Source organism: Bombus huntii, chromosome 2 (assembly GCF_024542735.1).
Source record: "Bombus huntii isolate Logan2020A chromosome 2, iyBomHunt1.1, whole genome shotgun sequence".
NCBI classification, from domain to species: domain Eukaryota; kingdom Metazoa; phylum Arthropoda; class Insecta; order Hymenoptera; family Apidae; genus Bombus; species Bombus huntii.
The window spans coordinates 21,683,312-21,696,615 of record NC_066239.1 but is presented as its reverse complement, the minus strand read 5'-3'; the positions used below and the strand labels follow the sequence as shown (position 1 = coordinate 21,696,615).

The 13,304-nt window shown below is 43.7% G+C and overlaps 1 protein-coding gene across 4 annotated transcripts in view; it reads left to right on the top strand.

Annotated features, from left to right (window-relative positions):
- The first annotated feature begins 1,388 nt into the window (after positions 1 to 1,388).
- The window catches only part of LOC126873135 (heat shock protein beta-1), a 24,405-nt gene continuing 12,489 nt past the window's right edge, over positions 1,389 to 13,304 (top strand). The window contains exons 1-3 of one of the 4 annotated variants that reach the window (XM_050633715.1): positions 1,389 to 1,487; positions 1,570 to 1,787; positions 11,944 to 12,060. In XM_050633715.1, the coding sequence (XP_050489672.1) occupies positions 1,600 to 1,787; positions 11,944 to 12,060 (305 nt within the window). In that variant the 5' untranslated portion in view covers positions 1,389 to 1,487; positions 1,570 to 1,599. Of the gene's footprint in view, positions 1,788 to 5,940; positions 6,135 to 11,943; positions 12,061 to 13,304 lie in introns of those variants that run through there. The other 3 variants (XM_050633706.1, XM_050633729.1, XM_050633723.1) reach the window with 3 other exon arrangements.

The window sequence follows — 13,304 nt, the reverse complement described above, 5'->3', positions numbered from 1 at the left end:
CTCGAATAGGATTTTATACTAGGAAGTCCTTCTGTTCTTACGAAAGTGACTGGGAATACTTTGCATCGCCTACCGTGTGTTAAAAATAATTGATAATATCTACAGCAATGTTACTTCCGTTATTTTAGGTACAAAAATTTAGTTCAGACTCTTCGTGAAAGTTGCGTGGCTTTGTTGTAGATAATGGGGAAATAGATATCTCCCTTGCTCCTTAACTTTAAGCGGCCGTGAAACGTAACAAGCTGTAACAATAGATATTCGATGACAAGTGTGCAAAATATGTTCATCGGTAGAATGTCGTTAAGTACAGCTACTGCGTGCAGATCGAGTAAATTTACCAGAAGACAAGACTGCATAACTGGGTCGACATGGTAATCGACGTCCTGACGCTTTTGCAAGCATCGTTGACTTCGGAAAACCTCTTGATGCACCATGTAATTTAATTAGCCAATTAATATCGTGAAAATCGGATGATCCGCGAATATGCCACGTTAACGCGTATAATTTTACGGCCGTGGCATAAATCGTTAAAAGATCAATTCTATAACATTGCAGACGTAATAAATGACATTAAAAAAGTGTTTTTATATAACGACGACGAATCAAAATTTTTTAGAAATTCGATACCGATAGAAATAAAATCTTCTATGCGGATATACGCATCTCCGATCTAAAGGCAATCAATAAGGAAATGATCGTACGGTCACGTATTAGTCATCGTTTCTCGTATAAAACACAATCGTTGGAGCTATGTGCGAAATCATAACCTATAGACGCCCACCGATTCTTCTTAGATCACATATTTATTCAGAAACTTTGTACGTCGTGTGCACGTATGAATAACTTGCTACCTTACATGCTGGTTTATGTAGGAGATCCTGTTTTACTTGGAAAATATAAAACTTAAAATTCTAGTGTTATATCGTAAAATAGGGCAACCAACCGTCACCTTGTTGCATGCGTGTTAAAGAAAAATTTCGTACAACTTGCTGTTGTATCGATAAGTGCCCAAACGTTGTTTCTTAATAAACTAAAAAATATTTGATACTTTTTAAGGATACTTAATATTTTCTCCGCTCTTTCATTTTATTTATCAAACGTTTACGAATAACGACTAAACGGACTAAATCTTGCGGAATAAATTCAATTCGGGTAATTTATGTTGCAGCGAGGATCAGAAAATTGCTTTAAAATATTCGACGAGCACTTAATTTGTATAATTTGCACTAGCTGAAGAGCGCACCTTTCGCAAAAAATCCCAAAGCAAAAGAAAATACACGTCGTTCGGATCTTCGTGAAATTTCGTTCCCAGTTTGGACCGCGTGCACGAACCCGAACACCTCCGGAACATACCGAGCGACGACGAACTCCCACGAATAGCCGAGCGATTGCGTCGCGACTATTTAAGGAGCATTCGGTGAGCCGCGCTCATTCTTAGGCGAGACAACGTACAGAACGGTTGTACGTGACCGAGAACGATATTTCCAGTAATTAAAAACGATCGTTCGTGAGAGTAGTGCTTGTTGTTGATATACGAGCGAGCATCTCATTTAGTGGCTTTTGGTGTAGAGAGACACGAGTGTGAACGAAGCAGAAATCATGGCTGACAGTGGTATCAAGCGCAATATTCCTATCAAGCTCGGTGACTTCAGCGTGATCGACACCGAATTTTCCAACATACGGGAACGCTTCGACGCCGAGATGAGAAAGATGGAGGACGAGATGTCACGGTTCCGTAGCGAGTTGATGAATCGCGAAAGCAATAACTTCTTTAAGAGCACCACCAGGTATGTTGTTACCGAGACGCACCTAACCTTTTAACACGCGTACACCCGGCACGATTTCTCTTCTGTTCGTTCATTCCGATGAATTTCCGAGCTAAGATTCTTTTCAACGTTCTTACAATAATAAATGTTACGCGGCACACGAAATACGAATATTTACGAACGTGACTTTTGATACAAGTGGGAAAATATTTGAAGTACGGATAGATGGAGATAAGATGACTATGGGATCGAAAATTAGGCCAGAAAAAGCTATCGTCAAAGAAGATCGTATTAATGTTATCTTAGGTAAAAGTACGACTATTGAAAGGCGTTAAATTGGATTTAAAACGTACTGGAGTTTTAAGATGAGATATATTTAAAATTTACTCGGATTTGAGTTTACGTCTCGTTTCACGTCGGTTACAGGACCGGTATTTATTTTTCATGGCGTTCTAGAAACTCTTGTTTACATAGTCATCGTATCGAATACAAACGTGCCGTTCCTCCTTCCAGAAGAGCGATCGATATTACAATACATCGTGAACGAAATTCATCGTAGAATAACGGTAAAAGAGAGGAGAGAATCGATGCCTGACGTTATTGAAGTTAATTCGAGTGCCTTAACGCTGCAGAAACAAGAAGCATTAAAACTTAAAAATCTTTATCCTCGTTTTTGATCTCTTCCGTGTTCGCGATAGATGATGAGTTAAATCGATCGATGCTGCACTTTTCTTGTAAAATGTTATTCTCATTAAAGACATACTCGTGTCATTAAAGACATACAAAGAATGATCGTCAGTTTAGACGCATTCGATTCGAGTCGTACGATCGAACGGTCGCAAAGTTGTTTTTCAAGTCGGCCGATAGAATCAATCAATTTTATCGTGGATCGGGTTACGGTAACAACACGATACGATTTCGAATTTAGCCGACCATGAAAACTCATCCGCGTGAGATATAAATTACGAACTCTGATTATATTTATTCGCTACTTTGTTGGAATTGATTCGTGAAAGTCGATGGTTCAGCGTCGAATTAATGGCGAACTCGTAAACCATAAAACATTCAACCCACATTATAAGAGGTGCAACAGTGTGCCAATAGCCGCCATTTAATTTTTTTCCATGGATCGATGTTTGCCCGGTTGCACAACAATGTGTTGATTTTTAGCGCGAATTAGCATAACGCTGTGTTCGCGTTACCTCGTCTACCTGCGCATCTACCTGCTTTTGTTATACAGAGTGGTACAAAAGTAACTTAATCCTAAGTTTTGACGCTCGAAGAAAGATGGCTAGAAAGGATAGATATTATTCTTTGTAAAGTTCTGCTGTATATATATAGTTCTATATATTCTATATATGTATATGTATATATATATAAGTTTCAAAGTTCTGATCGCGTTGCTTTCTGGACATTTCGAAAAGAAATTCACGGAAGGCTTTCGTACGCGAATTTCTCGTTAAGTGGCGAGAAAGCGCGCTGCTTTGACAGTTGTTTGATTCGTACACGTATATTGATTAGCGCGTGATAACGAAACGAAAGCGTAGTGTTGATCGCGGTAAGTGTAAATTAAGGTCGTGTCTCTGCCACTTTTTTTCATCAGTACACACGTACATATGTATATTCGTTTCACGTATTTCAGTAACGTATCCGCTATTTATAGAGGCTTCGTCAGTGCGTTCGCTATGAAGAACGCGCGAGGAGAACCCCCTCGATGTGCCTTTCTTGCTAGGGTATAAACGAAAAACAAACGATCTCGTTGGACGAAAATTTACACCTGGCCTTGGTGTACAGGCTATCCTGAAACGTGCGGAGAGTCGGGTCTCCTGGCACTATGAACGCTTCGTTACGGATGTTTCTCGTTGTTTCTGGTGTATGGCGCGTTTGAAATTCTAATCCCGGTGGAGAGCAACGCTGATTATTTCGAGCGATTGCCTGTCACCGATGCTCGCCAAACAAATATAGGGGAGCTGTTGCTGGAAATTACGATATTTAAATTTAAGGAAAAATTCGAAGAATTATGATAAAATTTGTCCTTGCAAGTGTACGGTAGTAGCGTAATTCGCAATTCGACATGTTTCACGTACAGTTTTCGGGCATCTCGTTGGGAAATTTTTGATATTTTGGTCTATCGAAGAACTAGTCGAATCTTGGGAACATTTACATTGGAATTCACGCGGAATAAATTGCGAATTCGCTGTGGATCGTGCGCCGAATGCGTGCCATGTGCCACAGTTTTTGCATGCCAACACCGCGAAAGCTGACAGTCGTGTTATTTTAATAGAAGGCCTGTTCGATCTTGGATATGCTTGCCCGCTACGCGCTCAACTTACTAATTATAGAAGCATCGTTCTAAATTTATTACCCGACTATTCGAAAATCAACACCTTCTAACATATACGACTCGCGGTAGGAAATCGAATTATTTACCGAATCTGTTACAACGACTTGACGTTCCTTCTTCTCAAAATACAAAGTAGTCGAACCCTACGTCGAAACACGGGGAAAATGTAACGATAATACAGATGCGTAGGATGGTAAAAAAAAGAAAGCGTGCGATCACAAATTTTGGAGAGTTCTCGTTAGCCAGCCTGGGTAACGCGTTCTCGCAGCCTGTTCGGGGGAAGTCCGATCGACGGAAAATAACCTCGACCAAAATTCTACGGATTCCTCCTTGGCAAATGGGAATTTGGGCCGTTTGCAATTTACCGCGAGTTTCGTCGTTTCTCAGACTTTATCGACGATCTCGCGCGTTTGCGCGAAAACACTTTTCTGCCGGAGCCGATGTACATTTGGTCGAATTACTTGTTTTGACTAACGTTTTACATCCATTTGTTCCTCTCCGGTTCTTTTTTAACTTCTTTGTTTTTCTTTTTCTTTTTTTAAGTTTTTTTTAGGGGCAGTTTCACAAATGCCTTTGAACGAAGAGGCGTGGAACTTTATGCGCTCGTAAAACGAGGAATGGATCGAATAACCTTTTGCTCGCCGTCAAAATGGCATGCCAATGATTTAATTCGAAAAGTGCTTTCGATCGCGTGAGCGTAAAATTAGATTCGATCGGAAGATGAATATACGTACGTACGTACAGTGGTATGTACGTGCCTCGATTGCCTTTGATGCTTTGGACGAGGTGCTTTCACGAGATTGAGCAAGCCAAATAGTCGGGTGTTTCGTAGCGAATTTATTTATTGCCTGTAAATCGTCGTTTTCTACGTTTTTCTCCGTCGTGTACCAGTCCCGACTCGGATCACAAACGTATACGTACGAACGCGTTAAATAGAAATTACACGATATCCAATAACAGCCGATAATATGTGGAAATTGCGTGCAACGATCATTAGCCGATAGCGATTCTACAACGGGCGTTGTAATTAAATCGAACGATGTGACGAGTTTTCGTACGTCGATTATAATGGACGATTATGTAAACGCAGGTCGTGTGTCGGTCGTTAGTCGAAACGATACGTTGCGTAATAGGTGGCTGTTTAACGAGACTCGTCGCACTGACAAAGAACACGCTCCTTCCTGCAATCTCGTTACACGTATATGTAATTTATCGCATCTGATCGCATCGCGTAGAAACGTTCTTCTCATTACCGAGAGATACTTTGCATTTTCGTTTCCTGCATTTCGAAACAACCGATAGTCCGCGTTCGATAACAGCCGCTACCGCGTTGCGATCAGCCGAGATATTTGAAATTTCTTCGTGACAGATATTTGCGGAATCTTAACGCGACAACGGCGTGTTCGGAGAACGCTTATGACGCACGTTGACTCCGAGATTCTGTACTTTGTAATTAAAAGGAGTAACGTATCCTCGCGATAATCCAAAGACCATAGCAACACGATCCAATCTCGTGCTCTCTTCGTTTGAAGTTAATCTTAAGTTTAAAGAGTCGTTGAAACGAATCGTTGTTCTTTGGACTTTTAATTTTAAAACAAGCCACGGCAGAGAACAAGAGAAGAAAAAAATAAAAACGCGTTGGAAAAGCGTTGTGTTCGTAAGCGCGTAGTTTAACGAATCGTTAGAGCGAGTCGGTGTTGTCCGACCAGCAACTGCCGATCATTAGAGAGGATATAAGCGTCCGTTGCGTCAACGCGCATCCTTGACAGTGACACGGTGCATCGGTGTTCCCCACTCGCAATCGTGTACTAAATTGTAATAGCAGCGCGCGGAAAAGGTGAGGAGCTTACGCTGATCGTACAACGTTTTGCGCAGTAATTTTCTGGTTCCGTGGCAGGCGACACAGCAAATCGTTTCTCTCTACCTTCTCGATCCGATTCTCTGATTCGCGAATCGACGCGGATCACCATGATCGTCGACCGGAATGCGTATCCACCGGATCACAAAACGGTGATTAAACTTCGGTAGGTGACCACGCATAAACGCAGCTTTGCATTTTGACGCCTATCGTTTGGCTTCTCTCCAGGACTCGTTCGTAAGCGCTCGCCTACTTCGTATGCTTTCGTTTCGAATCTATCGGTTTTCGATACAGCGTGCACGAATCGTCGAGGCTTTCGATCGTTCGAGACGTATTTGTTGCATTTCTCATCGGTGGGTCTGTCGTAGGTGCTACGGCAAGGTTGCGATTTACTTCGCCAGGCGCTCGTCGTGATTCGGTTTGCAAGTACAATACCTATTAACTGCTATGACCGATCTCATCGATCGTTTCAAGAGTCATCTTCTTGCGCGCTTTTAAATTTTCGAACGGAAATTCCTTTTGCGTTGTACGAAGCTACCGACGCGTACAACGTTGCCGAATTTCCACGAGTTCCAACGAGTTCCAACGAGTTCCAACGAGTATGAAGTAGGTGTCAGCGGCGCGTCGGCGAGCGAACCACGAAAGCATCAGAAATCCATCGGAAGCTTTTAAAATAACGCGGAGAAGGTTGCCCATCAAGGTCTCCGTTGCTCGAACGTTATAAATCATCGAAGCAACGTGTCGAGAACACGTGGAAGGCGAGCAAGCCGCGCGTTCCTAAAATAGTGGTCGACAATCGCCCGAACCATCCTGTTTCCTAGAAAATTAGAAAATTTTCAAAACGTCCACGTACCGTTAAAACGCAGATTAAATATTTAGAAAAGTGCTGTGCCACGTAGCTTAAAAAATTCATCTCGAAGAAGGTTACCCTACTTTTATTTTTTTTTTTCTTTTTTTTTTCGACGTAATCAGGTTGGCGAGTGGGCAGCAGGTGCACGGAATCGATGACAGATGATCGCGTCTCGGTCGGTCGATCCGTGGGAGGTGAATATGGACCATTACGAGTTACGAGGTCCGACGAGTCACGTGGTCAGTTGGTGACGTAATCGGTGCTCAGGGACGGCCTAGCCACAAATAGACAAGTATCGTTCGAAATAAATGTTGCCGCGAGCTTTCGAAAATGTTTTCTAATACGCGCGAGGGATGAATCAGTGGAGAGAACCGAGAGTCGATCGCTTATATCGCTTGCGAATTATAAAACCATCTATAACAGACCGTTCTGCTTTTTCGCGTCTATCGGGACTCGAGGATCGAGGTACAGAAGCCGTGGAGCATAGGAAAAAGTATCGAGTAACTATCGAGAACACGACGAAGCAACGCGCTATCGATGGACAAATTGCGAATTAAGAGGACAAGCACGCAGTAGGCAATTCAAATTTACCGCGTTGTTGTAGAATCGGTGTACGGAAGAAAGTAGACCTTGAACGTATTAATTGGTAGACGTAATTTCGTACGTTTAGCAGTTTGGATATGCAGTTTGGTATTCGTCGAACGAAATTAGAGGTAATGGAACGAGCAAGAAGAGCGCAAGAAAAGAACCAGGCGCAAACTCGAAGCTTCCGACTTTTCGAAAACCAAGTTCCCCTTAAATTTCCTTAAATAACTCGAAGATTTCTTGAAAGCTCGGAGCACGTAATAACCGTGCCGAGCCACTTGCGAATCGTTCGAACAAATTTCCAGATCCTCTTTGATCCTAAGTAATTATTCGTGCAAGTTGTCGGAAATTTGAGCGGCGAGTTATTTATAGCAACGAACGTTGCACGAAATTAATTCGACCTAACGTTTCGTGGAAACGTACACGGCGTTCGATCCACCGAACGCGTAGGATCCAAGATGTTGCACGCGTGTAATCATCGCGGTGGAATTAATCGGCCGCGTAACGCATTTTCTATATGCGTACTCCCTGGTGCAGCATGCCGAATCGATGTTCGAGACTCAGCTACTTACCTACGATCAGCGGATCAGATTTACGTTCGTCGTAACGTTTCACGGCCCGTACGCCAGTTCCTCTTCGGAGAATTCCTTTGCCGCGATGCTTGGTTAATATGCGCGCGTAACTCGTTACGAAGACAACGAGGAAGTTGTTTGGCGATGCTGCGGAGGCAAGCGATCGTATTCTGGCTGCGTAATTTTCCTTGGAATTTTTCGTTTCCATCGAATAAACAGATCGTCGATAGTCAAATAGTACGCAGAGTACATACGTATCGTATGTATTCGTGTGGAATTTATCGATGGATATCTTGCACGCTTAATACGATAAGCAGCGAAATAGCCACCGATTTTTTGTTTCGAATCGGTCCTAATCAGTGCCTATTCGCTCTTTACTCGTCCTGCGGGAAATTTGTATGCGACGTGTATAGACTAGGAACGATCTATCGTTTCGTTTTCGCTTCTATTGCTTGCGATCGAATTAACCGGTCGACTGGTCGACACGGTGCGCATGGTTTCGTAATGCGAAAACGTAATGAAAAAAGCAGTCGTTCTGACGCATCACAGTGGATAGTTACACGATCGACGTTACGTGTATTTTTCTGTTGCAGTATTTGCCAATGCCAGCGAATGTTGCAGACGCTTCCGTGCGTCATTCCGTATTGATCAATGATCGATCAAATTTTGGCAGGAATAATTTAAAAGAAAGAAACGGATAGATTCTACTCGATAGGAAAAACGACTTACAGTTGGTTCGACTTTGTCGGTGTTCGGTTCTTCGACTTACTCGCGGCCCGATCGATCGAGGCAAGGAGAAGGCAAATCGATTAACTTATTGGCAATCTCGGGCGAGCTAGTCATCGATTTTTTTTCAGGCGGTCTTTCTAGGCCAAGTACAAATCCATTTACATTCCATACTGAGAAATTTACGATCGACTCGTTGAATCCTTGCCAGGGATAAATCGGATGTCCTCTGTCTTATGTTTGTTCTTTGCGCGATGAAATTATAGTCGTCATCGAGCTCGACGCATTAGAGACGTACGCGGTAAACGCATCTCCTCCTATTCGACGAAACGAGGAATCGAGCGAAAAAATCTTTGAAAATGCAGTGGAAGATGGAACACGACAACTAGATGGAAAGTCGCGCTCGCGTTCGATCTCGAGTTGGTGACGTATCGCGTGGCCTTTCGAGCCAAAGGATTCCGTGTTGGAGAGATCCTGCTCGGCACGGTTCGCCTCTCGTGACTCGCCGCAACGAGACAGAGCCTTTCTCCTGCCGCCTTCTCCATACTTCATCTCGTAGAACGCTTCCTGCACGTTTTATACGTCTGAAAGGCATTTTGACAGACATCGCGATCTTTTCGATACGGACCCGCTTTTGTTTCGCGTGAAACAGGTTTGCTAAAGGGAAACAGCTCCCTTTATTCCCCCTTACTTCGTTGACCGACCGCCACCGCCACCGCCACCGCCACTGCCACCATTCAACGAACCACCCATTAAATCTACTACTCCTCTTTACCTTTTTTTGATCCCCTTTGGCATCAGGTCGTCGTTAAGCCGCTTCTCCGTCTACATATATCTTAGCAAGCGAGATATTTTAGGATCGATTTACGCTTTGGCATCGAAAGGTCGAATCAAAGTTGGTTCGGCGTGAGTTCGGACGCGGCTCTTAAATTTCGAAAAATCTCGAAACGTCCAAGTTGCCGGTCCATCGAATATTTCTTCGAATCTTACGAACATGGATCGTCGAGGGAACGCCCGTACAACGCGGTGCATAACGTGAAATGTAGAATCGTGCAGTTTCTACCGTTTCGCCAGTTACTTTTTTCTCTCGTATCGAGGACGAAACTATCTGTGCACGAGCACGTTATGTCGCGTGACAGTATACAGCGACATTTTCTTCCTGAAATCGTTACTTTATCGCAGACAATTTTGTCCTAAGAATAGAAGAGATTGGTCGTCGAACGTGTTCCGTGTACGTGTTTGTTCGGTTGTTGTTTTCAAGCACGTTGGTTTTTTTACGATAAAAATCTGAAAAAAATAAAACGTTATTTCCTAATACGGCTTAATGGTACTTGTCATTTTTTATCAGTTAGATTTTCGAGACTGATATTGATTTCACGATCGTTGCGAATCGTTCGCAAGGTTTTCCATGGTCGCGATTTGATAAAAAATAATAAATTATCCGACAACAGCGATGCCAAAGAAACATCTCTGTTACTTGCGTACGTTGCGTTAAAACGAGTTCGAGGTTTCGCTATACGCGTTCTTTCTCACCCGTCCATTCTATTCGATGAGACGCGTTCGACTAAATGGCCAAAGAAGAGGCGAAGAAACAGCGAATAGCGAAAGCACGACGAGACGACACGTACCGCTAAGAAGATTATTATTAAACTTTCTAAAACAGATATCCGTTTCACGTGCAAGGGTAGAGTACAGCGGAGGACTAATTTTGAGGGCAATACGACGAGACGTTACAGCCGTAGCGCGCTATTTTAGAAAGGTCCGCGGGTCGGCGACCTCCTCGAACAAGCGTACAGGACCCGTAACTTCCGGCTATCGGTTTTACGAGACTCGCATCGTGCTGGCATTTAACCGTCGATACGCTATAAATAACGACGACGAAGCTGGATAAGTTAATTCGTGACGGCTCGTCGTGGATTAGTTTAACGTCGATTAACCGAAGCGATTAGTGCGGCATCGATCGGTAACGAAGTTGGTTCGGAAATGGGACGAAACAGCGGACGGAAAACAGCTTGTATCTTCTTAATAGCAGCGTTAATTTCGCGATTGTTCGAGTACTGAGAAGTCGAGTCGAACAAAGTACCGACACGTTCGAACGCGTGAAAAATATTCATGCCACGTTTTGTCTCGGCTCTCTTTTCTCAAGTACTCGGCCGCTTTTAACGATCGGACGTTCGAGTTTCTAGCAATACTTTTAGCTATACAAGTTGGTAAACGTTTCGTTTTTCTCTTACGAATGTACAGCGCGTTGTACGCAGTGCAAATTCCGTGGTCGAGATCTTTCTCCCAGGATGTAAACCGTGATCGGTTGCTGGCTCGCCAAAGTAATTTTTAATGGCTGATTGGCATGATGCGGATACTTGGTTTTTAGCCTACCTAATTACCGAATTGCCGAGTGATGTAACAGCGTGTAACCCGCAGTGACACGAAGCGTTAACGAACGGATTGCATCAGCAGTTCCCAAACAAGTGGCCTTCCTTGCTTGCCTGCAATTCCACGATCGAGTAGTACGCGACCAATTTTCGCTCGAACAGGCGATGAATTTTATCGTTTCGAGGTTCCGTAGAGATTTGGGAACTGCTAGGTAACGTTCGCAACGTTGAGAAATGTGTTCTACATCGCTTTGCAACTTGACGCACCGACGTTCTAAATGAGAGTGCCATCTATTTGGAGACACGCTGTAAACGGTTTTTCAAATAACCAGCGGAGATGTAACTTGCAGCGCTATTCTTACGCCTCTTTCGTATGTAAATACGGAACAATTTTATCCTGGGAATGGACCTTCTTTGGAACTCCTCTTGTACATACCGTTTCCTGGCGACAAACCGAACCGGCTACTCTATTCTACTCTACTTTGCTCTACTCTACGAACGTCCAGTTGTTTCCTTCGTTCTTCCGTTAAAGCTTAAAGCGCTAATTCGAAAGATACAACTCGAAAAGAAATGGCCGACCGTGCCTGCCGTCGCCCCTTATCTCCGACTTATTTTAGCAACGATAATGATAATTATAATGGACCGGTGGAAGAACGAAGTTGCTATCGACGATTCGTTTGACGCCAGGACACAGCGGAAATTTGTCGAAAGAGAAAAAAGACGAAAAATTGGCGGCGAGGAGAAATGCGGCTGTACGAAACTAACCACCGAAGTTAACAAAATATTAATGTCCCCTGTTCCCCCTTGCTCGACTTCTGTCTCGCCTTCTGATTGGCTCTCTGCATTGGCACGTTGGTGACTAACTCGAAGTCGACATCACACGAGCACCAGTGAACACCGAACCTCGACGACCTCGAAGACCGAAGGTTGGGACAAGGTCGACCCTGCAGCACCGCCAAAGCGGTCCGCATTCGACAGCTTCAAAAGGTGACGCTACTGTAAACACAGAGAAAAAACCAACGATTTCTCTCTCTTTTTTTTTTCTTTTTCTTTTTTAACGTACGAATAGTTGTCTAGTCCCTGTTCTCCTTAGTAGAGGTTCGCCATTTTGTTTTTCATCTTTGCGTAAGAAACGCGAATTGGCGGCTTGCTGTTCGGTGGAATTATACTCGTACGTGGTATAATTCGTGGCGTACGTTTTTTCGTACTGGCTTCCAGTAAAACAGGGAAAATGCGGTTAAATTTGAACGTATCGAATTAATATTGCCATGGCGGACGAGTATCCTTAAATTAATACGTTTCTCGCGAGGTTAACGATACTCGAGTCGCGTGAGCGTCGAATATCGAAAGTTGCCAGTTACTTGGCTCTGATCGTGCCAATAACGAACCTGTTGCTAACTTTGCTATCGACTGGCGGTTCAGCCTGTCGATCGATGCAAACTTTTCGCCGTCGATATTAATTCCAAGTACTCCGCCGCTGAAACTCACTCGCTGAAATTGGCCTCGTCATCGAAACAGCTGCCTCGCGCGCTTGTCTCAAATTTTATTTCCATGTACGTACCATACTCCTCTGTACCTACTGTGTCTTTCTACCGCTGTCTCACCGCTAACCACATAAGCCACCATCGGCAAGAAAACACTGTACAAGGTAACGGGCACGAGACTGTTCACGTAGTTGCATTGGCAAACAATTAACCGCTTGGTGAACGAATTAACTCGAGTGCCGTAGCGTGCGTATTATGTTGTGTGACATTACCGTAACGATCGCTTTTGGCGAGGTTTGTCGCGTGTTTCGTGAAAGCAACGCCATCGTGACATAGCGATCGAGTTTCTCGATCTGTCGCATCGTTAGTCAGAGTAGATGCGCACGATTTTAGTCGCGAGTCGTGAGTCAGTATCAATGTTGTGTTTGCTATTGTTTCCTCCCTGTTGCATCGTCACTATCATCGTAGGTAAGGCTCTGTTTCTCTCGAACTGTACACCACCCAGGTCACCCGTAGGCGAACGAGTCTTCGTCGAGACGCGTTCCTTTGTCATTTGTATTGTTTTCGGTCTCAATCGCATCGTCGTCGACAACGCATATTCTTTTTGTGCCTTTCCTTTTCCATTTTTTCTTTTTTTTCTTTTTTTTTTTTTTCTCTAACCTTTCTTCGTCATCCAAACGTTCACGATTGTACCGTGATAAAAGTTACAGTGACAAAGAACGTAACCGATAATGGACGATTCGTCGT